The sequence below is a fragment of the Erythrolamprus reginae genome, chromosome 6 (genome assembly GCF_031021105.1).
Source record: "Erythrolamprus reginae isolate rEryReg1 chromosome 6, rEryReg1.hap1, whole genome shotgun sequence".
NCBI classification, from domain to species: Eukaryota; Metazoa; Chordata; class Lepidosauria; order Squamata; family Dipsadidae; genus Erythrolamprus; species Erythrolamprus reginae.
Genome location: NC_091955.1, coordinates 9,225,872 through 9,251,904, shown reverse-complemented (window position 1 = coordinate 9,251,904; position 26,033 = coordinate 9,225,872). Strand labels below are relative to the sequence as shown.

The 26,033-nt window shown below is 41.9% G+C and overlaps 1 protein-coding gene across 1 annotated transcript in view; it reads left to right on the top strand.

Annotated features, from left to right (window-relative positions):
• Window positions 1-26,033, top strand: part of ANO2 (anoctamin 2) — a 144,516-nt gene that overhangs the window by 36,750 nt on the left and 81,733 nt on the right. The window contains exons 9-13 of the mRNA XM_070755220.1: window positions 7,974-8,038; window positions 10,504-10,638; window positions 12,317-12,477; window positions 19,649-19,731; window positions 22,585-22,668. Coding sequence (XP_070611321.1) covers window positions 7,974-8,038; window positions 10,504-10,638; window positions 12,317-12,477; window positions 19,649-19,731; window positions 22,585-22,668 — 528 coding nt within the window. The remainder of the gene's footprint in view (window positions 1-7,973; window positions 8,039-10,503; window positions 10,639-12,316; window positions 12,478-19,648; window positions 19,732-22,584; window positions 22,669-26,033) is intronic.

Here is a 26,033-nt window from a genome sequence, read left to right as displayed (position 1 = left end):
TTTCTCCTTCCCACCTTCTTCCCTCCCTCCCTCCCTTCACTCATTCCTCTCTTACTCTCCCCTTTCATAAGTTTCCTTGCTTCCTTCCTCTGTTCCTGTCCCTTCCCACCCTCCGTCCATTCATTCACCCACTCCTCTCTTGATCGCTTAAAGCCGGTCCCTGGTGCAAAAAGGGTTGGGGACCTCTGTCCTACAGGATTGGGTGGCAGAGAAGTTGAACATATGTAAATTTAAAAGTTTAAGAAAGTTTACAAGTTAAGTGAAAGAAACTTCATTATTCATTTATATGTACATGTACATTTCTTCATTAAAAACATGTCTTTCTGCATAATTTAGACTAACTTTGTGAGTTTTTTGAGGGCTGGAACCAATTAAAATTATTTACATTAATTCCTATGGGGAAAAGTCGTTCGAGATAAGAGCTGCTCGACTTAAGAGCCCAGGTCCGGAACGAATTAAACTCGTATCTCGAGGTACCACTGTAATAATAATATAACAACAACAACAATAACAACAACAACAACAATAATAATAACAACAACAATAACGAGTTGGAAAGGACATTGATTCCCCTTACCTTACCTTCTTCCTTCGGCAGCGACTGTCCTCCTCCTCTTCCTCCTCCTCCTCCTCCCACCCAAATTCTGAGCTTTTATTTCTTTCCTAATGAGTTTGCACGCATTATTTGCTTTTACATTGATTCCTATGGGAAAAATTGCTTCTACTTAAGAACGTTTCTACTTAAGAACCTGGTCACGGAACGAATTAAGTTCTTAAGTAGAGGCACCACTGTAGTGCATTTTTTTCCCCCTTTGACTATGCTACTGTTTTTTTAAGGGTATTTTATTAATAGACGTTAACTATTTGTAAAGGGTATTGATTATATATAAAATTTTATTTAAGGTCAAAGACCATCAATATAATATTAATAATAATTAAAAGGAAAAAGAACAGGAAACAGGACTTTTGGCTGAGCAACCAAGATTGACCCATTGTAACTATACAAGAGATGTACATATGTTGCTATGAAGGCACACATTTGTGATAAATCCCCGCTGCTGCTACGCCGAATCTGGCCACCTGTGCCGTAATCCTGGCCTGCTCATCCCCAAGCAACCACCGGAGATAGGCAACGTCCGAGCGGCCAGGACATCCCTCAATAAGTGGTAGAATATGCTTTCTCCTAATGTCAGTGTAAAAGGAGCATCTCAGGAGCATGTGTCCCTCAGTCGCCACCTTTTGATTATATATGAAAATGGATATGGAAGCGATTAGGAGAGATTTGAAACATTTCAGCCTATTCAATGTGAGATGCTAGAATTCGGAACAGCTTAAATGGGGTTTTAGCTAATAGTGTATTTCTATAGCATTAAAAAATTGCTATTTTTTATTCAGATGTCCAAAGTGAAGGTGGTCGCATTGTATTCTATAATGATTTATTGTAAAACAATTTGATGTTGTTGTTATAATTTTTATTGTACTGTGATTGGAGAGAGAGAAAAAAAATTCTTTGCAAAGTAGAGGTGCCACTGTAGGGCAATGTCCATTATGATGTCCACGTTTGTTAAGTCTGGGCACAGAATGTTTTCTCCTCTTTGGCGCTACTGGTGCACCCTCTGAGGCCATCATGGGAGTGTGCAGGGGTGGGCAGCAGGCAGTTCCACCGGCAGAAATGAAGTTGCAAGCTCAGCTCCAGCTGACTGGCGGTAGTAGCTTCCTGGATTAGCAGTCTCAGCTTGGCTCTCCTTTTTTTCCCCTACTGCTGCTGCTGATGTGTGCTCCTCGCTTTTTTCCTCTTTCCTCCTTCCTGGCCTCGAACGAGCTTCCCTCTCTCCTGCCTGGCTCCCCTCCAGCCTCACACGGCCACCTCCTGCCTGAGGTACAAGCAGAAGTTGTTGGTGGAAGCGGCACTGGCAGAGTTTATGCTTCTGGCAGCACCCGTTCGCCTAGCTACCCACCCTGAGATGGGGGGCGGCGACCCAGGAAGGAGAGTGCAGGAATCACAAAGCAAATTGTCACCCCAGTGAGTGACACTGATAAGGTTCTAAGTCGAGGACTTAACAATTCACTTGAACGATGATGCTTGTTCAAGCCACTCCCACCTGGTCACATGACCATCAAGCCACACCCACAAAATAAGCCACACCCACAGCGTGGCAGTAAAAAAACGTTGGCTGCCCATTACTCTGTGTCTGTGTGTCCGGCAGGTGGGCACGCACCTGTCAGCATGAGATACACCTTCTGCGCATAGGCAGCAAGCGAAATCTTGCATAGGGACATACGTGTGAGTGAGATTTCAGAGATTTTTGCCGGCATTTTTGCTTCCACACATGCGCTTCTTTCGCACATGCGCAGAAGAGTTTGCTTCTGCGCATGGGCAGGAAGCGAGATCTCATGAAGGGGATGCATGTGCACGTGAGATTTTGGTGATCTTTTGCTTCCTGTGCATGTGCAGAAGCAAAACCTTGCTTGGTTGCACATGCGTGCATACCAGAGACATGGAGCTGCAGCATGGCGGGAGCGACACCCCCCCGGCTGCTCAAAAGCATAAAAGTTTCCCTTCAACCCTTGAGATGCTGCATGGATTTCTGACATGTGTTCCCCTAGCAGGGCTGCGAAGCTCCGACTGTAGATTTTCTGGGCAGAAGATCATCTGTTTTCTATCTGAACATGAATAGTTTTCAGGCTTCAATTTCCTGGATTGCCCAGATCGGATTTAAAAGGAAGAGAGAGAGGGGGGGGATTTCTCCACTGCTGTTTTCTACTGGCCTCTCCTTTCACTGTTGGCCCTTTTAAAATTCAGATGCTTATAAATTTGTTTGTTTGTTTATTTGTTTGTTTATTTGTTTGTTTTTTATTGATTTATTTGTTTTTTAATTCGTTTATTCGTTTATTCGTTTATTCGTTTATTCGTTTATTCGTTTATTCGTTTATTCGTTTATTCGTTTATTCGTTTATTCGTTTATTCGTTTATTCGTTTATTCGTTTATTCGTTTATTCGTTTATTCGTTTATTCGTTTATTCGTTTATTCGTTTATTCGTTTATTCGTTTATTCGTTTATTCGTTTATTCGTTTATTCATTCATGATTTGATTTGATTTGATTTGTATGCCGCCCCTCTCCGTAGACTCGGGGCGGCTAATGACAATAATAAAAACAGCATATGACAAATCTAATATTTAAAACAACTAAAAACCCTTATTAAAAAACCAAACATACGCACAAACATACCATGCATAAATTGTATAGGCCTGGGGGGAAAGGAATATCTCAATTCCCCCATGCCTGATGACAGAGGTGGGTTTTAAAGGCGAGGAGGGTGGGGGCAATTCTGATCTCTGGGGGGAGCTGGTTCCAGAGGGTCGGGGGCTGCCTCTTGCCTTGGGTCCCGCCAGAAGACATTGTTTAGTCGACAGGACCCGGAGAAGGCCAATTCTGTGGGACCTAACTGGTTGCTGGGATTCGTGCGGCAGAAGGCAGTCCCGGAGATAAATAAATAATAAAGAAATTTAAAAAGGAAAATACAGTGGTACCTCTTTAAGAACTTAATCCGTTCCGTGACCAGGTTCTTAAGTGGAAACATTTGTAAGTAGAAGCAATTTTCCCCATAGAAATCAATGTAAAAGCAAATAATGGGTGCAAACCCATTAGGAAAGAAATAAAAGTTCAGAATTTGGGTGGGAGGAGGAGGAGGAAGAAGAGGAGGAGGACAGTCGCTGCCGAATGAAGTTGAGGTGAGGGGAATCAAAAATATCCCAAAACTTTAAGGTTAAAAAAAAATAGGGACTCCGAGGCGGCGCCCAGAGAAAGGGAAACACTCTGTTCCCTCTGGGCTGCCCAGAGCGAAGGGAGCGTTTCTTTTCTCTGGGCACTGGCAGAGGTTTATTCCCTCTCCAAACGCCCAGAGAAAGGAAAATGCTTCGTTCGCTCTGGACTGCCAAAGCCTCCTTAAGCGCCACCGAAAGGCTCCTCTTGCAGCCCAGAAAAGCCCAAGATGGCCAGTATTAAAGGGGGAATGGCAGAAAACTGACCGGGCCTTCGTGCCGCTCTCAAATTTCCTGGGAAATTTATCCGGGGTCGGGTTCTTAAGTAGAAAATGGTTCTTAAGCAGAGGCAAAAAAATCTTGAACACCCGGTTCTTATCTAGAAAAGTTCTTAAGTAGAGGCGTTCTTAGGTAGAGGTACCACTGTATGTGAAACAGGTTGGAGTGAAACTTTTGCAATGCTACAGCATTCCAAATTGTGTTCTGGGCAAAACCAGGTCTGGCACATGTGATTGTGTACAATAGATGACAACTGGGGGAAGAAAAACTATAGTTGCATATAAGCAAACCTCTCCATTATTCTTCATTCTTGATTCTTATTCATGCTGGTTCAGAACAGATAGCACATAACTTATCATCGGTCATTTAAGTGATCAGCAAACAGTTACAATGTCCTACAACCACGTGATGATATTTTACAACAGTTTTGCTTAAAGCCAACATTTTTCCGCAAAAGTGTGCCCATAGCAAACCATTAGCATTTACTTAATGACCACCGCAAAGGTCGTAAAATCAAATCAATCATGATTTTTATCACCATCGTAACTTTTGACTCTGATAGTCAGGCTCTATTACGGTAAGTCATAAGTTGAGGACAAGTTGTACCATTATTCTGATTAATTATGTGGCACCTTCTAAGTGGTCAGAATGACTTAGTGAGTGTGGCTACCATTGACAATGCTATAAAAGACAATGAATGATGAAATTCGAGACACAGAGAGAGAGAGAGAGAGAGAGAGAGAGAGAATCAATTTGGTTTTATTTAACAAGGGTACATAGAATAGAGTAGAGTAGAGTAGAGTAGAGTAGAGTAGAGTAGAATAGAATAGAACTTAATAAAATTGGCTTTATTGGCCAAATGTGATTGGACACACAAGGAATTTTGTCTTTGGTGCATATGCTCTCAATGTACATTAAAAAAGGATACATTTGTGAATAATCATGAGGTACAACACTTAATGATTGCCGTAGGGTACAAATAAGCAATCAGTAAACAATCAATATTAATATTAATATACAGGACGTTGCAGCATATGATCTTGTGGGCAATACTCAAATCGTGTTTTAGGCGCCATAGTTCTAAGCTTTCTAGACCCAGGATTGATAGTCTGCTTTCGTAGGGCATTCTGTTTCGAGTGGAGGAGTGAAGGACTCTTCTAGTGAAGTATCTTTGGGTGTTTTCAAGGGTGTTGATGTCCGAGATGTGGTATGGGTTCCAGACAGATGAGCTGTATTCAAGGATGGGTCTGGCGAAAGTTTTGTAGGCTCTTGTGAGTAGTGTGAGATTGCCGGAGCAGAAGCTACGTAGGATCAGGTTAACAACTCTAGAAGCCTTTTTGGCTATGTTGTTGCAGTGGGCTTTAGCACTTAGGTCATTCGATATTAGATGAGCCTTCCCATAAAATTGGAAGAATTCTGAGCAGTTTGGAAGAAGCATATATAGATTTCTGCCTTTTATTTGGTTCCATAGGCAAATAAATAAGGTATAGAAGTTACAAAATAGAATAGAATAGAATTTTATTGGCCAAGTGTGATTGGACACACAAGAAATTTGTCTTGGTGCAGATGCTCTCAGCGTACATAAAATAAAATATACATTTGTCAAGAATCAACACTTAATGATTGTCATAGGGGTCAAATAAGCAATGAAGAAACAATATTAATAAAAATCTTAGGATATAAGCAACAAGTTACAGTCATACAGTCAACATGGGAGGAAATGGGTGAAAGGAATGATGAGAAAAACCAGTAGAATAGAAGTGCAGATTTAGTAGAAAGTCTGACAGTGTTGAGGGAATTATTTGTTTAGTAGAGTGAGGGCGTTCGGGAAACAAACCCTGTTCTTGTGTCTAGTTGTCTTGGTGTGAAGTGCTCTGTAGCGACGTTTTGAGGGTAGGAGTTGAAACAGTTTGTGTCCAGGATGCGAGGGGTCAGTAAATATTTTCCCCGCCTTCTTTTTGACTCCTGCAGTATACAGGTCCTCAATGGAAGGCAGGTTGGCCGCAATTGCTTTTTCTTGCAGTTCTGATTCTCCTCTGAAGTCTGTGTCGGTCCTGTTGGGTTGCAGCACCAAACCAGACAGTGATAGAGGTGCAGATGACCGACTCAATGATTCCTCTGTAGAACTGTATCAGCAGCTCCTTGGGCAGTTTGAGCTTCCTGAGCTGGCGCAGAAAGAACATTCTTTGTTGTGCTTTTTTGATGATGTTTTTGATGTTAGGTGACCATTTTAGGTCTTGAGATATGATAGAACCTAGAAATAAGGTGTATAAGTTACAAAAATACCTATTACAGAAATTTCCACAAGCCCAAAGGCCAGATAAACGTCATTTCTGTCATTTCTTTTTTTAAAAAAAAATACATTTTATTAATTTTCTATTTATTACATTTCTTAGTACTTAATAAACACCGTGTTGTCTGGGTACTTAAAATTACTTAACAATACAAATTCCCTTCTTACTCTCCACCTCTTTTTTCCAACCATTGGTAAAACAAGTTCCATATCTGATAATATTCTGTGTCTTTTTTCTGTTTGATTTTTTCAATGTAAGCCTATCCATTTCTGCACAAAAATCTTCTTCCTTACCTATTCATTTTGCGGTATTTCTTCCTTTTTCCAATATTGTGGCAAAGATAATCCTTGTTACTGTTACAACATGCAATATTAAATACATACTTTTCTTAATATCCTCAATAATAATAATAATAATAATAATAATAATAATAATAATAATAATAATTTATTGGATTTGTATGCCGCCCCTCTCCGTAGACTCGGGGCGGTTAACAACAATAGTAAAAACAACTAAAAACCCCTATTATAAAACCAAACATACACACAAACATACCATGCATAACTTGTAATGGCCTAGGGGGAAGGAATATCTCAACTCCCCCAAGCCTGGTGGTATAAATGAGTCTTGAGTAGTTTACGAAAGACAGTGAGGGTGGGGGCAGTTCTGATCTCCGGGGGGAGTTGGTTCCAGAGGGTCGGGGCCACCACAGAGAAGGCTCTTCCCCTGGGGACCGCCAAACGACATTGTTTAGTCGACGGGACCCGGAGAAGGCCAACTCTGTGGGACATTATTGGTCCCTGGGATTCGTGCGGTAGCAGGCTGTTCCGGAGGTATTCTGGTCCAATGCCATGTAGGACTTTAAAGGTCATGACCAACACTTTGAATTGTGACCGGAAACTGATCGGCAGCCAATGCAAGCCACGGAGTGTTGAAGAAACGTGGGCGAATCTTGGAAGCCCCACAATGGCTCTCGCGGCCGCGTTCTGCACAATCTGGAGTTTCCAAACACTTTTCAGAGGTAGCCCCATGTAGAGAGCGTTGCAGTAATCGAACCTCGAGGTGATGAGGGCATGAGTGACTGTGAGCAATGACTCCCTGTCCAAATAGGACCGCAACTGGTGCATGTTTGGAAATCTTCATGTGTCCTTATTATCTTTTCTATCCACCTGTGAATTTTTGCCCAAAATGTTTTTGCTTCGACACAAGTCCACCACATATGATAAACTCTGCCTATTTTTTATTACATTTCAAAATTGCTAGATATATTTTTAAACATTTTAGCTAACTTAGCAGGTGGGAAATGCCATCTAGAAAACATTTTATATTCATTTTCTTTTAAAGAATTATAAATTATACTTCTTATTATAATTTATTATTCATATTATATTATTATATCATATTATAAATTAATTTTTATATCATATTATTATATCATATTATAAATTAATTTTTATATCATATTATTATATCATATTATAAATTAATTTAAAACAACTATCTTAAAAGTGAATGTTCCAATGCACAGACACATCCTTTTGTTGGTGGTATTACTTCTAATGCTTGCTGATTCTGAAACACCACTTCTCTATGTAATCCTTATTTGTTTTTTTGCTTGTCTGTTTTCCTTTCTCAGCTGTTATATCGAGAGTGGGCACGATATGGAGCGTTTTACAAATTTCAGCCTATTGACCTCATAAGGTAAAACTTCCTTGCTTAATAGATATCTATGCTCTTCTCTATAATGTGCGTCTCATAAAACTACTGGGCATTAGTCTTGCAAAGTTGCCTCTCTTTTTACATCACTGTTGTTGCTGTTGTTGGAGGTGGCCTAGTGGTGAGGCTCTCGCCTCACAATCAGGAGGCAGTGAGTTCGAACCTAGGTAGAGGCATCCAACACATGGCAACTCCAAATCTCAACTAGCAAATGCTCTGTCCTACACATTGGGAAGAAGAATCTGAACTCCAAATATGAACTGAATAATCAAATTATCACAGATAATCCCCACTCGGTTAAAGACCTCGGTATACTAACAACAAAAAGTGCCAAAGCCCACTGCAACAACATAGCCAAGAAGGCTTCAAGAGTTGTAAACCTAATCCTACGTAGCTTCTGCTCTGGCAATCTCACACTACTTACCAGAACTTACAAAACTTTTGCCAGACCCATCCTCGAATACAGCTCATTCGTTTGGAACCCATATCGCATCTCAGACATCAACACCCTTGAAAATGTCCAAAGATACTTCACCAGAAGAGCCCTTCACTCCTCCACTCGAAATAGAATACCCTACGAGACTAGACTTTCAATCCTGGGCCTAGAAACTTTAGAACTAAGACGCCTTAAACAAGATCTAAGTATTGCCCACAAGATCATATGCTGCAACGTCCTGCCTGTCGGCAACTACTTCAGCTTCAACCACAACAACACAAGAGCATGCAAGTCAAACTGTTGTTATCATCCCATCCCAGCATTTATTAGCTGTGTTTGATCGGCTCAAAATCATAGCCTTTGCTGAGAAAGGAAGGTTTAAATAGCTTCTCTTTCTCCACCGACTATTTCTTCAGGCTGCTTCGAATCAGAAAAACAATCATAAATTGTAAGGCTGAATCTTGATTATAGTCAGGTTTGCCTCTACGCTGATCGACTGCTGGATAAATTAATTGCACCGGTCCAGAAAAATATAGATTATTATAATTATTTTTTGCGTGGGAGAGAAAAGAGGAGGCTTAGAATTAACTGGTAAAAGGATTAAGGCAGGTTTTTATGCGTATTAATCCTGTATAGTTGATGAATTGGCTGACCTTGTCTGGATTTTAAATCTAATCAGGGTCCAGCCTGGTTAATCCTTGGATTGTTGATTCTTGTGGGGGGGAAATCCTAGGGCTTGTGGCTGCAATAGGAAGTTGTGTGTGTGGGTGTGTGGAGTGGGGGGGGGGAAGCAACAACAATGAAACAGCCAGAGGAAAGCAAAATCAATTACCTCCGTTTCATAACCAAGAAAAGCCCATTGGGTCACCAAGATTTAAGGTCAACTCCAGACACCTTGGCTTTAAAGAAAAAACGGAGAGTAGAGTAGAAGATAAATAGAATCCCAACATAAATTTGAAGCAGCTTGATACATAGAACGTAAATTAATGGAGTTGGAAGGGACCTGAAGGTCTTCTGGTATAATCTCCTGGTCAGGGATGGGGACCCTAAGTCATTTCAGATAAATAATTGTTTAGTGCCTTTTTGAAAGTCTCCACGTGGAAGATTTCCAGGAATGGTGTGCGATGGGATGGGATAAGATGGGATAGAATGGAATGGAATGGAATGGAATGGAATGGAATAGAACAGAATAGAAGTATAGAGTGGAGTGGAATGGAGTTGAATGGAATGGAATGGAATAGAACAGGAACAGAATTATAGAGTGGAGTGGAGTTGAATGGAATGGAATGGTGTAAAGAATAGAATAGAATGGAATGGAATGGAATGGAATAGAATAGAATAGAATAGAATTATAGAGTGGACTGGAATGGAATGGAATGGAGTAAGGAATAGAATGGAATGGAATGGAATAGAATAAAATAGAATGGAATAGAATAGAACAGAACAGAACGGAATAGAATAGAACAGAATAGAACAATAGAATGGAGTGGAGTTTAATGGAATGGAATGGAGTAAGGAATAGAATAGAATGGAATAGAATAGAATAGAACAGAACAGAATGGAATAGAATAGAACAGAATAGAACAATAGAGTGGAGTGGAGTTTAATGGAATGGAATGGAATGGAATAGAATAGAATAGAATAGAATAGGGGATTGGAGTGGAGTGGAATTTAGTGGAATGGATTGGAATAAAATAGAATAGAATAGTTAGAAGGTACCATGGAGATCTTCTGGTCCACCATTCTGCCCAATCGGCGGAGACCCTGTATCATTCTGTACAAGGGGCTGTCCAGTCTTTTCTTAAAAGCCTCCAATGGTGGGGCATCCACAACTTCTGAAGGCCAGCCATTCCGTCGATGAATTCTTCTCCATTATAACATAAAATCTCTAGAGAAACTTACAGGACCCATGCTTTCTGAAAAACACCTCCACGTACCGTATTTTAAGGAAGATCAATTATAGCAAAGTACACCTTGCCTCCTTACCTGTGTGCTATGTGTTTCCTTCTTTTAGAAAGTATTTTGGAGAAAAAATCGGAATGTATTTCGCCTGGCTGGGGTTATATACAGAGTTTCTCATCCCATCCTCTGTCGTGGGGATTATCGTGTTTGTCTACGGGTGTCTGACCATTGAAGAAGATGTTCCGAGGTGAGTCTCCGCCAGCTAAAAAGGCTTTGTTCCCCAAAATATTGCAAGGTTTAGTCTTTGCTTGGCTACCGCACGAATCCCAGCGACCGCTAAGTCCCACAGAGTTGGCCTTCTCCGGGTCCCGTCGACTAAACAATGTCGTTTGGCGGGGCCCAGGGGAAGAGCCTTCTCTGTGGCGGCCCCGGCCCTCTGGAACCAACTCCCCCCGGAGATTAGAACTGCCCCCACCCTCCCTGTCTTTCGTAAACTGCTCAAGACTCATTTATACCGCCAGGCATGGGGGAATTGAGATAGCTCGTCCCCCTAGGCCATTACAAGTTATGCATGGTATGTTTGGTTTTATAATAGGGGTTTTTAGTTGTTTTTTTTAATTATTGGATTGTACATGTTGTGTTTATTATTGTTGTTAGCTGCCCCGAGTCTACGGAGAGCGGCGGCATACAAATCCAATAAATTATTATTATTATTATTATTATTATTATTATTATTATTATTATTATTATTATTATTTCGGCTTCCGCTAGAATATACCAAGCCTGGAGCTGAACACTTTGTGGACATTTTCAGCTGGAGAAAGACCTATTAAGAGTTTGAACTGTCCTGAGTGGTCCCTGACCAGCTCAGTTAGCCACAGATTCTGAGGAGGATTTATTTATTTATTATTTATTTATTAGATTTGTATGCCGCCCCTCTCCGTAGACTCAGGGAAGCTCACAGCAATAATAAAACAATGTACAACAAATGTAATAATTTAAGAAAAAACACTAAAAACCCCATTAAAAACCTGTATACTGCACGAGTCAAAAAGAGGGCGGGGAAAATATTTACTGACCCCTCACATCCTGGACACAAATTGTTTCAACTCCTACCCTCAAAACGTCGCTACAGAGCACTGCACACCAAGACAACTAGACACAAGAACAGTTTTTTCCCGAACGCCATCACTCTACTAAACAAATAATTCCCTCAACACTGTCAGACTTTCTACTAAATCTGCACTTCTATTCTACTAGTTTTTCTCATCATTCCTATCACCCATTTCCTCCCATGTTGACTGTATGACTGTAACTTGTTGCTTATATCCTAAGATTTTTATTAATATTGCTTCTTCATTGCTTATTTGACCCCTATGACAATCATTAAGTGTCGTACCACATGATTCTTGACAAATGTATATTTTATTTTATGTACGCTGAGAGCATATGCACCAAGACAAATTCCTTGTGTGTCCAATCACACTTGGCCAATAAAAATTCTATTCTATTCTATTCTATTCTATTAAAAGCAAACATACACACAAACATACCATGCATAAACTCTATAGGTCCGAGGGAGATGTTTCAATTCCCCCATGCCTGACGGCAGAGGTGGGTTTTAAGGAGTTTACGAAAGGCAAGGAGGGTGGCGGCAGTTCTAATCTCCGGGGGGAGCTGGTTCCAGAGGGTCAGGGCCGCCACAAAGAAGGCTCTTCCCCTGGGTCCCGCCAAATGGCATTGTTTAGTCGACGGGACCCGAAGAAGGCCAACTCTGATGAAATGGGTCCATCTTGCTACCCTAGGCCAGTGTTCTTGACAGCTGCGTCAGTACCTTTGTTCCGATCGGACCAGGCCCAAGCAGAACATGAGCAGTACTTTTTTTTCTTCCCGACCTCTGACCTTCTGGTCTTTGCTCTTCTTAGCAGGGAGATGTGTGACCAACGCAATGCCTTCACCATGTGCCCTTTGTGTGACAAGACATGTGACTACTGGAACCTCAGCACAGCTTGTGGAACCGCACGTGCCAGCCACTTGTTCGATAATCCAGCCACCGTCTTCTTCTCCATTTTTATGGCCCTCTGGGGTAAGCTTACTTCAAATGTTTCCACAGTTGACTAAAAAACCAAAAGAGAAGACAAATAGATAAGAGTAGAGTAGGGTAGGGTAGGGTAGGGACAGAGACAGCCTATTCCCCCCACAATCCGGGTCCTCATTTTCCCCACCTCAGAAGGATGGAAGGCTGAGTCAACCTTGAGCCAGTGATGAGATTTGAACTGTTGACCTACAGATCTACAGTCAGTTTTAATGGCCTGCAGTACAGCACTCTATCTGCTGCGACACCCAAGCTCTTCATTTAAGCTAACCGGGCTAATTCCTTTAGGACAGGCTTCTCTATGTTATTCTTATACGCTGTAATAATAATAATAAAATCAGAAAGAAGACCATGAGCCATCACAGAAGTTAAGTATGTCATCATTGGGAGACCATTAGGACCATTAGGAAATGAAGACATGAAGGCACCGGGGAAAAATTGCCGAAAATTCAATGGGTTCATACCCGTGCGGCTCTCAGAAGAGAAGGATTTAGGGGTCGTGATTTCTGACAGTCTCAAAATGGGTTTGGTAGGGAAGGTTTGCCTATTTGCCGATGACTCTAAAGTGTGCAATAAGGTTGATATTCCTGGAGGGGTCTGTAATATGGTAAATGATTTAGCTTTACTAGATAAATGGTCAAAGCAATGGAAACTGCAGTTTAATGTTTCCAAATGTAAAATAATGCACTTGGGGAAAAGGAATCCTCAATCTGAGTATTGCATTGGCAGTTCTGTGTTAGCAAAAACTTCAGGAGAGAAGGATTTAGGGGTAGTGATTCCTGACAGTCTCAAAATGGGTGAGCAGTGTGGTTGGGCAGTAGGAAAAGCAAGTAGGATGCTTGGCTGCATAGCTAGAGGTATAACAAGCAGGAAGAGGGAGATTGTGATCCCCTTATATAGAGCGCTGGTGAGACCCCATTTGGAATACTGTGTTCAGTTCTGGAGATCTCGCCTACAAAAAGATATTGAGAAAATTGAACGGGTCCAAAGACGGGCTACAAGAATGGTGGAAGGTCTTAAGCATAAAACGTATCAGGAAAGACTTAATGAACTCAATCTGTATAGTCTGGAGGACAGAAGGGAAAGGGGGGACATGATCGAAACATTTAAATATGTTAAAAGGGTTAAATAAGGTTCAGGAGGGAAGTGTTTTTAATAGGAAAGCGAACACAAGAACAAGGGGACACAATCTGAAGTTAGTTGGGGGAAAGATCAAAAGCAACATGAGAAAATATTATTTTACTGAAAGAGTAGTAGATGCTTGGAACAAACTTCCAGCAGACGTGGTTGGTAAATCCACAGTCATTGAATTTAAACATGCCTGGGATAAACATATATCCATTGTAAGATGAAATACAGGAAATAGTACAAGAGCAGACTAGATGGACCATGAGGTCTTTTTCTGCCGTCAGTCTTCTATGTTTCTATGTTTCTATTGGTAGGAACTCACCACTGCTGGTAGGTGAAAAAAATGACCAAACAGGTAAACCGGAAGTGCATTTTTCTGAACTTCCGGTTTGTCTCTTGGGGGATTTGTTTTTGCCTCCGGGGGGCAAAAAAAATGGAGGACGAACTGACCTTTCCCAAGGCCGAAAATCAGCTGACCACCGCGCACATAAGCGATGAAGCTGACACAGAGGGTATCTTGAGCAGACTAGAAGACCTCCAAAGTCCCTTCCATTTCTATTCTTATTCTGAAGTCATTTAAGATTAGAAAGAAGGAATGGCTTTACTTACTGAATTGGTTTTAGCTATTGATTTATAACTCGGAATCGTTGGTCTCTGACTCTGGACTGAGCCACCAAGAGAGGGACAGTAATGTGTGTGCCCCTGAATGTGGGAGAATTACTTTAAAAGCCACTCTGGAATCACAGGGGTAGAGTGAGCTATAAATTTCTTGAGTGGATTTCCTGCAAAGTCAATTTTGCAATTAGACACTAAGATTTTAGACGGGATTGAGGACTATCGCTCCCCGCTCCCCATTGCAGTATTTCTCTCTGTGTGTAGGTGTATATATACACCCACCCACCCACACAGAGAGAGAGAGAGAGGGAGGGAGGGAGAGGGAGAAATACTGCAATGTATATATACATTATAAACATTGCAAGGGACCTTGGAGGTCTTAGAAACATAGAAACATAGAAGACTGATGGCAGAAAAAGACCTCATGCTCCATCTAGTCTGCCCTTATACTATTTCCTGTGTTTTATCTTAGGCTGGATATATGTTTATCCCAGGCATGTTTAAATTCAGTCACTGTGGATTTACCAACGATGTCTGCTGGAAGTTTGTTCCAAGGATCTACTACTCTTTCAGTGAAATAATATTTCCTCACGTTGCTTTTGATCTTTCCCCCAACTAACTTCAGATTGTGTCCCCTTGTTCTTGTGTTCACTTTCCCTATTAAAAACACTTCCCTCCTGAACCTTATTTAACCCTTAACATATTTAAATGTTTCGATCATGTCCCCCCTTTCCCTTCTGTCCTCCAGACTATACAGATTGAGTTCATGAAGTCTTTCCTGATACGTTTTATGCTTAAGACCTTCCACCATTCTTGTAGCCCGTCTTCGGACCCGTTCAATTTTGTCAATATCTTTTTGTAGGTGAGGTCTCCAGAACTGAACACAGTATTCCAAATGTGGTCTCACCAGCGCTCTATATAAGGGGATCACAATCTCCCTCTTCCGGCTTGTTATACCTCTAGCTATGCAGCCAAGCATCCTACTTCTAGTCCAACTCCCTGCTTAGGCAGGAAACCCTACACTACTTTATCCTTTACACTACCCTACAACCAGTGACGGGCTATGAAAATTTTTACTACCACACTGTGGGTGTGGCTTATGTGGGTCGCCTCGCATTTTCTTTCAACGTCTTTCAGTGCAAATTGGGTGCTCTAGGGTGGAGCTCCATTTTTGCTACCCCACTGTGTTCCCCCCCATCTGGGCAGTAGCCCACCCCTGCCTACACCTGCCCTATATTATAAGTATTTATTTATTTGTTTGTTTGTTTGTTTGTTCGTTCGTTCGTTCGTTCATTCAGTTAGTTTAGTTAGTTTAGTTTAGTTTAGTTTAGTTTAGTTTAGTTTAGTTTAGTTTAGTTTAGTTTAGTTTAGTTTAGTTTAGTTTAGTTTAGTTGGTTAGTTAGTTAGTTAGTCCAATACACAATGAGGGTTTTAGTGGGTATATATCTATATACACATAGTAAAATACATGATGAAGGTTATAGAGGAGATACTCATAGTAAAATATATTTAAGAGATAATAGAAAAGAAGATATATTAATAGAACATATCAATGAAAGAATAGAAGAAGAGATATAGGAATAGAAGAAAGGTATAGGAGATATAGGAGAGCAATAGGACAGGGGACGGAAGGCACTCTAGTGCACTTGTACTCATCCCTTACTGACCTCTTAGGAATCTGGATAGGTCAACCGTAGATAATCTAAGGGTAAAGTGTTGGGGGTTTGGGGATGACACTATGGAGTCCGGTAATGAGTTCCACGCTTCGACAACTCGGTTACTAAAGTCATATTTTTTACAGTCAAGTTTGGAGCGGTTAATATTAAGTTTAAATCTGTTGTGTGCTCTTGTGTTGTTGTGCTTGAAGCAGAAGTAGTCGCCGACAGGCAGGACGTTGTTACTTTTACATTTATATAGTATTTATATAAATAATTAGTTATTTTTCTTAATTACCCACCAGGTACACAACTTTTCCCATAGCAGATAGTGTTCTTTGACTTCACGATTTTGTAATTCTAAAAGTTTTACCTTTAATTGGGTGTAAAACCGTCGGGAACTCAGATGTTCTTTGAGGAAAATGCCCACCTCAAAGTTCTCATTGAAAGGGACCTTGACACTTGGCACCGTTAAACTTGTATTATTCTACCACAACTCTTGTAGGTTCGCTGAACAGCTGTCTTTGCTTTGCAAGAGAAATGTTCGGCTCATTTGAGGCCATAAGACAGTGAAGGGCTATCAAATTTTTTACTACCACACTGAAGTTGTGAATGGCCCAACACTGGGAGTTTTTAAGAAGAGGTTGGATAACCATCTGTCTCAAGTAGTTGTAGGGTTTCCTGCCTAAGCAGGAGGTTGGACTAGAAGAACTCCAAGGTCCCTTCCAACTCTGTTGTTATTGTTATTATTATTACATTGCTGTATCTTTGAACATTGTGCAAAAGCATCTTAGGCGCTCCTAAGCGCCTGGTGCACCAGTTGCGGCCCTATTTGGACAGGGAGTCATTGCTCATAGTCGCTCATGCCCTCATCAACTCAAGGTCCGATTACTGCAATGCTCTCTACATGGGGCTACCTTTGAAAAGTGTTCGGAAACTTCAGATCATGCAGAACGCAGCTGCGAGAGCCGTCGTGGGGCTTCCAAGATTCGCCCATGTTTCTTCAACACTCCGTGGCTTGCATTGGCTGCCGATCATTTTCCGGTCACAATTCAAAGTGTTGATCATGACCTTTAAAGCCCTACATGGCATGGGACCAGATTACCTCCGGAACCGCCTGCTACCGCACAAATCCCAGCGACCGATAAGGTCCCACAGAGTTGGCCTTCTCCGGGTCCCGTCGACTAAACAATGTCCAGGGGAAGAGCCTTCTCTGTGGCAGCCCCGGCCCTCTGGAACCAACTCCCCCCGGAGATTAGAACTGCCCCCACCCTCCCTGTCTTTCGTAAACTACTCAAGACTCATTTATGCCGCCAGGCATGGGGGAGTTGAGATATTCCTTCCCCCTAGGCCATTACAAGTTATGCATGGTATGTTTGTGAGTATGTTTGGTTTTATTATAAGGGTTTTTAGTTGTTTTATTAATTGGATTTCTACATGCTGTTTTTATCATTGTTGTTAGCCGCTCTGAGTCTGCGGAGAGGGGCGGCATACAAATCCAATAAATAAAATAAAATAAATAAATGATCAAACCAGTTGTTACACCGGTTGCAGCCCACTGTTGCATTAGAATGCCTGCACAGGGCAGACTCCAGAAAAGATATTCTAGTTAAGTTTGGGGGGACAGGACGGATCATCTCTCAAACCACAGTTCTCCCCCCCACCTCACACATGTGCATTCTTAGAATGAATCATCTGGTGAAGCTGATTGACAGCTCACTGAGGAGAGGCAAAAAGGAAAGGCTGACTACGTGATGAACATAAGGAAGCCATTAACACAAAGTCTGCTAATGGGTAGCAGCCCAGAGGACTTTTAAAAATAGACTGCGGAAAGGCCTGGAGGTATACCCTGTGACCTATAACAAACTCTTGTCTTGACTTAGAATTGTCCGATTGTCAGGTTCTGGACACAAGCGTGTTTCCATGTAGACTAGGGGGCTTTCTAGATGTAGCATATGCCATGAAGGAAGGAACAGCCAAGTGTACAAAGCCCTGCTGAGAATCCCCCGAATTAAATCAAAGTTGTTGAGAGATGGATTTCGGGTGGGATTTGGTAATAAAGTCAGATTAATGGACTTTTTTTTTCAATATCTAAGAGGATGGAAGGCAGGGAGGGAGGGAAGGAGTGTGGGACAGAGGGCGGGAAGGAAGGAAGGAAGGAGGAAGGAGGGAGGGAGGGAAGGAAGGAGGAGGGAAGAAGGAAGGAAGGAAGGAGGAAAGAAGGAAGGAAGGAGGAGGAAGGAAAGGAAGGAAGGAAATGAAGGAAGGAAGGAAGGAAGGAAGGAAAGGAAGGATGGAAGGAAGGAGGAAGGAAGGAAGGAAAGGAAGGAAGGAAGGAGGAGGAAGGAACAAAGGAAGGAGGAAGGAAGGAAGGAAGGAAGGAAGGAGGGAGGAAGGAAGGAGGGAGGAAGGAAGGAAAGAAGGATGGATGGATGGAAGGAAGGAAGGAAGGAAGAAAAGAAGAAAAGAAGGAAGGAAGGATGGAAGGAAGGAAGGAAGAAAAGAAGGAAGGAACGAAGGATGGAAGGAAGGAAGGAAGGAAGGATGGAAGGAAGGAAGGAAGGAAGAAGGAAGGGAGGAAAGGAAGAAAGGAAGGAAGGAAAGGAAAGAAGGAAGAAGGAAGGGAGGAAAGGAAAGGAAAGGAAGGAAGGAAGGAAGGAGGGAAGGAAGGAAAGGAAGGAAGGAAAGGAAGGAAGGAAGGAAAGAAGGAAGGAAGGAAGGAAGCTGAGAAAGTGAAGGAAGGGAAGGAACAGAAAGGAATGTATCTCTTTGAGGTGAAGGGGGGCCAGGCTCCCTAACCCTAACCCTTGACGTGAGTGACGTCAAGTTGGCCACCTTTAAGCCAGTCACATGACCTTTAAGCTACCCTCCCATTCACATGAACATCAAGCCACTCCCACATGGTCACATGGCCAGCAAGCCACATCCCACAAAATAAGCCATGCCCACAGCGTGGTAGTAAAATCAATTGCAGCCCTTCACATATTAGATCACTGAAGAATGTCTAAATTAATTCTGGCTCTCGGCCGCAGCCGTTCGTTATCTATTAGGCAACTTGACCAAGAATGCTGCCAACATGGAATAAGAGGTTGACCTTGTTTGTACAAATCATTTTGAAATATACAGTGGTGCCTCTACTTAAGAATTTAATTCATTCTGCGACCAGGTTCTTAAGTAGAAAAGTTTGTAAGTAGAAGCAATTTTTCCCTTAGGAATCAATGTAAAAGCAAATAATGCGTGCAAACCCATTAGTAAAGAAATAAAAGCTCAGAATTTGGGTGGGAGGAGGAGGAGGAAGAAGAGGAGGAGGATAGTCGCAGCCGAAGGAAGAAGGTGAGGTGAGGGGAATCAAAAAATCCAAAACTTTAAGGCTTAAAAAAAAAAGAGTGACTCTGAGGCAGCGAGGAGGAGCATGTGCCTCCCATACACCCAGTGCGAGGCTGCCTCCCATACACTGCGCCAGAGAGAGAAACCCAGGGGGAATGGCAGGAAACTGGCCGGGCCTTCGTGCCGCTCTCAAATTTCCTGGGAAATTTTTCTGGGCTCGGGTACTTAAGTAGAAAACGGTTCTTAAGAAGAGGCAAAAAAAATCTTGAACACCCGGTTCTTATCTAGAAAAGTTCTTAAGTAGAGGCGTTCTTAGGCAGAGATACCACTGTACATGTGTTTGATTTGAAATCTTTACGAGTTGATTCTCCTTTGTCCTGATCTGGTTAGGCCCGAAGCAGAACAGTGTGATCAGACTTGGCTTTCTTTCATTTCAGCCACCATGTTTCTTGAAAACTGGAAGCGCCTGCAGATGAGGTTATGTTATTTCTGGGATCTCACGGGACTGGAGGAGGAAGAAGTAAGTGCTTTGGAAATCGTTCAAACATGCCAGGGATTTATTTTTATTTTTTTTGCTCATGCGCACCTAGACTTTTTATCCATTCAATTCTTCAAATTGATCCGATGATTTCATTTCCCCAAACCAAATACAAAGTAATTCAGTCCTTGGAACTGAACTGCCAAAGTAAATGCAATTTAGGATCCTGGCTTGCAAATTCAAATCCGATTTTGGCTGCTCCTTCACCGCCCCCCCCATACCTTGAATTGGCAAGCTATTCAATTAGAATAATGATATTATACGTGTAATTCAACAATATTGAAAAGCGGAATGGCATAAAAATCGCATAGTTATTTTAAAAGCAACAACAAAAACAACCTCAAGGAGTGTGGGATTAGAAGTTAGAAGGATTTATCTAAAATGAAAACCAGAAAAAGTCATTATGATAAGAATGGAAGGCCAACCAAGATGATTAGGGGACTGGGGGAATAAACACATGAAGAACAGTTGCACGAATTGGGTATGTCTAATTTAACAAAGTGAAGGACTAGGGGTGACATGATAGCAGTGTTCTAGATAGCAGAGAGGAAAGGAAAGGAAAGGACAGGAGTGGAGAGGAGAAGAAAGGAGAGGAGAGGAGTGGAAAGGAAAGGAAAGGAAAGGAAAGGAGAGGAGAAGAAAGGAGAGGAGGGGAAAGGAGAGGAGTGGAGAGGAGAAGAAAGGAGAGGAGCGGAAAGGAGAGGAGAGGAGAAGAAAGGAGAGGACAGGAGCGGAAAGGAAAGGAGAGGAGAGGAGCGGAAAGGAGAGGAGTGGAGAGGAGTGGAAAGGAGAGGAGTGGAGAGGAGAAGAAAGGAGAGGAGAGGAGAAGAAAGGAGAGGACAGGAGCGGAAAGGAAAGGAGAGGAGAGGAGCGGAAAGGAGAGGAGTGGAGAGGAGTGGAAAGGAGAGGAGTGGAGAGGAGAAGAAAGGAGAGGAGAGGAGCAGAAAGGAGAGGAGTGGAGAGGAGAAGAAAGGAAAGGAGAGGAGTGGAAAGGAAAGGAGAGGAGCGGAAAGGAGAGGAGTGGAGAGGAGAAGAAAGGAGAGGAGAGGAGCGGAAAGGAAAGGAGAGGAGTGGAGAGGAGAAGAAAGGAGAGGAGAGGAGAAGAAAGGAGAGGAGAGGAGCGGAAAGGAAAGGAGAGGAGAGGAGCGGAAAGGAGAGGAGTGGAGAGGAGTGGAAAGGAGAGGAGTGGAGAGGAGCAGAAAGGAGAGGAGTGGAGAGGAGAAGAAAGGAAAGGAGAGGAGTGGAAAGGAAAGGAGAGGAGCGGAAAGGAGAGGAGTGGAGAGGAGAGGAGAAGAAAGGAGAGGAGAGGAGCGGAAAGGAAAGGAGAGGAGAGGAAAGGAGAGGAGAGGAGCGGAAAGGAGAGGAGTGGAGAGGAGTGGAAAGGAGAGGAGTGGAGAGGAGCAGAAAGGAGAGGAGTGGAGAGGAGAAGAAAGGAGAGGAGAGGAGCGGAAAGGAAAGGAGAGGAGTGGAGAGGAGAAGAAAGGAGAGGAGAGGAGAAGAAAGGAGAGGAGAGGAGCGGAAAGGAAAGGAGAGGAGAGGAAAGGAGAGGAGAGGAGAGGAAAGGAGAGGAAAGGAGAGGAGAGGAAAGGAGAGGAGAGGAAAGGAGAGGAAAGGAGAGGAGAGGAAAGGAAAGGAATGGAAAGGGGAGAGAAGAGAAGAGAAGGAAAGGAAAGAAACCCCTGCTACAAAACACATGAGGGCAGGATAAGAAACAATGGACGGAAACTAATCAAAGGAAAAACCAACCTAGAACTAAGGAGAAATTTCCTGATGGTTAGAGCAATTAATCAATAAAACGACTTGCCACTAGGGTTTTTAAAGAAGAGATGGGACAACCATTCTGAAATAGTTTAGGGCAGTGGTTCTCAACCTGGGGGTTGGAACCCCTTTGGGGGTCGAATGACCATTTCACGGGGGTCTCCTGAGACCCTGGGAAAAGACAAATTTCCCCTGGCATTAGGAACTAAAGTTTCTACTCTGGCATCTTGGAACATATTTTTACCATCTGTTTACAGTGGGGGCGTCTCTCTGACCTTCCTGCCAATCAGGTCAAAGCTCTGTTGGGAGAATTGGCGCTAGGGGGTCACCACAACACGAGGAACTGTATTAAGGGGTCGGGGCCTTAAAAAGCTTGAGAACCACTGGTTTAGGGCCTCCTGCTTGAGCAGTGGGTTGGACTAGAAGACCTCCGAGGTCCCTTCTGTTATTCCTGGTAGGTTACTTACAGGATATTAGTTTTATCTTTCAGGGATTGTGTTTCCAGAATCCATTATACTTATGTACCCTTAGTCTGTATTTTAAAGCATTTACGTGCCGTGTTCTTTCACCCTTTCTGCTACCCAAATACTCCAAGGAGCTTCTAAAGGTTTGACTTCTTGTTCCATTCAAACCATCATAACTCTTATGTCACGGGCATCTCTTTCCAATAGTCTTGCTCAACGTTTAAATGTGCAGGAGCCAGAGCCAGAAATGGTATATAGGGTCTCCTGTTTGAGCAGGGGGTTGGACTATAAGACCTCCAAGGTCCCTTCCGTTATTCCTGGTAGATTCCTTGTAGAATATTAGCTTGATATTTTGGAGGTTGTGTTCAAGGGACCCTTACAAACCCTTAGTCTGTATTTTAAAGCATTTACTTTCACCCTTTTCGCTACCCCAAATACAACAAGGAGAATCTAAAAGTTTGTCTTCTTGTTCCATTCAAACCATCATAACTCTTATGTCACGGGCATCTCTGACCAGTATTCTTGCTGGCGTTCAGTAGTACTTGGATGGTTTTTATGTAGCTTGCTGCTCAGATGTTAAATTCACTCCACATTTTTTTTTCATTTGATTTAGGAACACCCCAGGCCAGAATATGAAACAAGGTTATTACAGAAGAAAGCCAGAACTGAAAATACCAAAATCGTGACTCAGGATGAGGTAGGATACCAAAGTTTTCTGTGATCCTTTTAATTCCCGTTTTATGTTTTTATTACGGCTGCATGCTGCAATAAAATATTGTGTAATATTCATAAACAACATCCAGTTGACTCACTTTTTGCTAATAAATTTTAATCAAAGAAATGTGGATGGGTTAAGAGTTAAAGAAAGGGTTATTGCAATGTTGAAGCTCTGGTAATTGTGGAATTACTGATTTATACTTTCCTTTTAAAAGTCCAAAAATCCCCAACGCATTGAGTTTTCTTTCTCCGTTTATTCGGAGAGGGGCGGCATACAAATCTAATAAATTATTATTATTATTATTATTATTATTATTATTAATTATTATTATTATTATCTCAAGATGACAGACACTATTTACAGCTATCTTAAGATAACTGACTGAGTGATACTCAAGGGAAGTGATTGATTGATTGATTGATTGATTAGATTAGAATAGAATAGAATAGAATTTTAATTGGCCAAGTGTGATTGGACACACAAGGAATTTGTCTTGGTGCATATGCTCTCAGCGTACATAAAATAAAATATACATTTGTCAAGAATCATGTGGTACAACACTTAATGATTGTCATAGCGTACAAATAAGCAATGAAGAAGCAATATTAATAAAAATCTTAGGATATAAGCAACAAGTTACAGTCATACAGTCAACATGGGAGGAAATGGGTGAAAGGAATGATGAGAAAAACTAGTAGAATAGTAGTGCAGATTTAGTAGAAAGTCTGACAGTGTTGAGGGAATTACTTGTTTAGTAGAGTGATGGCGTTCGGGGAAAAACTGTTCTTGTGTCTAGTTTTCTTGGTGTGCAGTGCTCTGTAGCGACATTTTGAGGGTAGGAGTTGAAACAATTAAAGCTGAAATTCTATATAAACTATCAGAAGAAGCAATATTTGAGAATTTAGTCTGGTTCACAGTTTTAACTGACCTAATTTACATTTCTTGTCTTACGCAATTATTCTCCATACTTGATGATGTGCTTATTGCCTGGAACAAAGTACGAACATGCATGCAAAATTTTGCATTTTCAAATTAAAATTATCGAGCTGTAACTTGGAAGGCTTCCCACCAATTTATCTTGCGAGCCACTTGTGCCAAAATTTTTATTTTTTTTCTAAGAAGCAACTGGACTTTCTTTGTTTTTCTTCGAAGTTTCAATATTTGTACATTTTCACTTCCCATCCAAGAAGCGTCTTCAGTTTAATAATAGAAACGCACCTTTTTGACAAATGTCACATGGATGATTGAGAATCTCCATAGATATTGTGGATTAGCATATTTTGGTTGCCTCCATCATTGCAATGCAAAGTTGGGGCTACCTTTGAAATCCTGGCCTTGACCCTGTTTCCAATGAAGATCTGGGACATGATTCCATTAATAAATCTTACATAAATAACTAGAATTCCTGGGATTCCAGCCATTTCTGAATATAAGAGGCCCCGTATAGGCCCTGTATAGTCTGGAGGACAGAAGGAAAAGGGGGGACATGATCGAAACATTTAAATATATTAAAGGGTTAAATAAGGTCCAGGAGGGAAGTGTTTTTAATAGGAAAGTGAACACAAGAACAAGGGGACACAATCTGAAGTTAGTTGGGGGAAAGATCAAAAGCAACATGAGAAAATATTATTTCACTGAAAGAGTAGTAGATCCTTGGAACAAAGTTCCTGCAGATGTGGTAGATAAATCCACAGTAACTGAATTTAAACATACCGGGGATAAACACATATCCATCCTAAGATAAAATACAGAAAATAGTATAAGGGCAGACTAGATGGACCATGAGGTCTTTTTCTGCCGTCAGACTTCTATGTTTCTATGTTTCTATAAGGCACACCTTAGTTTTGGGGGATGAAAATAGGGGGGAGGATCTACCTTTCTGGTATTCATCAGGCTAGGGTCCATTATCTGGTCAGCTTCAGCACATTATTTAGACTAGACTAGACTAGACTAGACTAGACTAGACTAGACTAGACTAGACTAGACTAGACTAGACTAGAATAGAATAGAATAGAATAGAATTTTATTGGCCAAGTGTGATTGGACACACAAGGAATTTGTCTTGGTGCATATGCTCTCAGCGTACATAAAATAAAATTATACATTTGTCAAGAATCATGTGGTACAACACTTAATGATTGTCATAGGGGTCAAATAAGCAATGAAGAAGCAATATCAATAAAAATCTTAGGATATAAGCAACAAGTTACAGTCATACAGTCAACATGGGAGGAAATGGGTGAAAGGAATGATGAGAAAAACTAGTAGAATAGAAGTGCAGATTTAGTAGAAAGTCTGACAGTGTTGAGGGAATTATTTGTTTAGCAGAGTGATGACGTTCAGAAAAAAAACCTGTTCTTGTGTCTAGTTGTCTTGGTGTGCAGTGCTCTGTAGCGACGTTTTGAGGGTAGGAGTTGAAACAATTTGTGTCCAGGATGTGAGAGGTCAGTAAATATTTTCCCTGCCCTCTATTTTATCCCCTCGTTAGTAGTGTTGGGCGAACCGAACCCGCACAATTCGGGTCCGTACCGAATTTTGTGGTGTTTGGCATGACGAACCTGAATTTTTAAAAAAAATTGTGCTTTGGTTTAAGCGTTTGTGCCAAACACCACGAAAGCCACCACCCGGCTGTCATTTGCTGAGAAGAGGAGGAGGAAGCGGGTGCTGGTGGCGGCGGAGGAAGGTGAACACCGGGGAGCTGTCGGCCGGTTGTGAGGCTGGGAGGGAGGCAAAAAAGGAGCCTTCACAGAGTTCTTCTGAATCCTGAAACGCCCATGAATTTGGAGATAGCTATTATGTCTGGTAAACATTAGTGATGGGCGAACCCAACAGTGTTCGGGTTCGGCAAGTTCGGACGAACGTTACGCAAAATTCGTCCGAACCTGAACCAAACCCAAACCCAAATGGGGAATCCCACCAAGATAAACATTGTTACTTTTACGAATAAGGACACCGCAGCGGCACTGCAAGCAAAGGGAAGTCCTTTCACATAAAAACAAACATGTTTATTTTTACGTGAAAGGACTGCCTTTTGCTTGCAGCGCTGCTGCGGCATCCTTTTTCGTAAAAATAACAATGTTTATTTTTACATGAAGACTTCCCTTTGAAATAGCTGGGGAATCCCTCCCACGAAGAGATTCCGGGGGCGGAGCTTTGACGTCACCGACAGGTTGCTAAGGACGCCAAGGTGATCACTTCCTGGATTCCATGGTATGAAGCAAAGCAGTGGAAGAACTTTGACAGATGTTCAAACGGTTTCGGAGAAGACTAAGCAGAGAAGGTCTGGGACAAAATGAGTTACAAATATATCACACTTTATTTATTTTACAGTATTTATTTGTTTT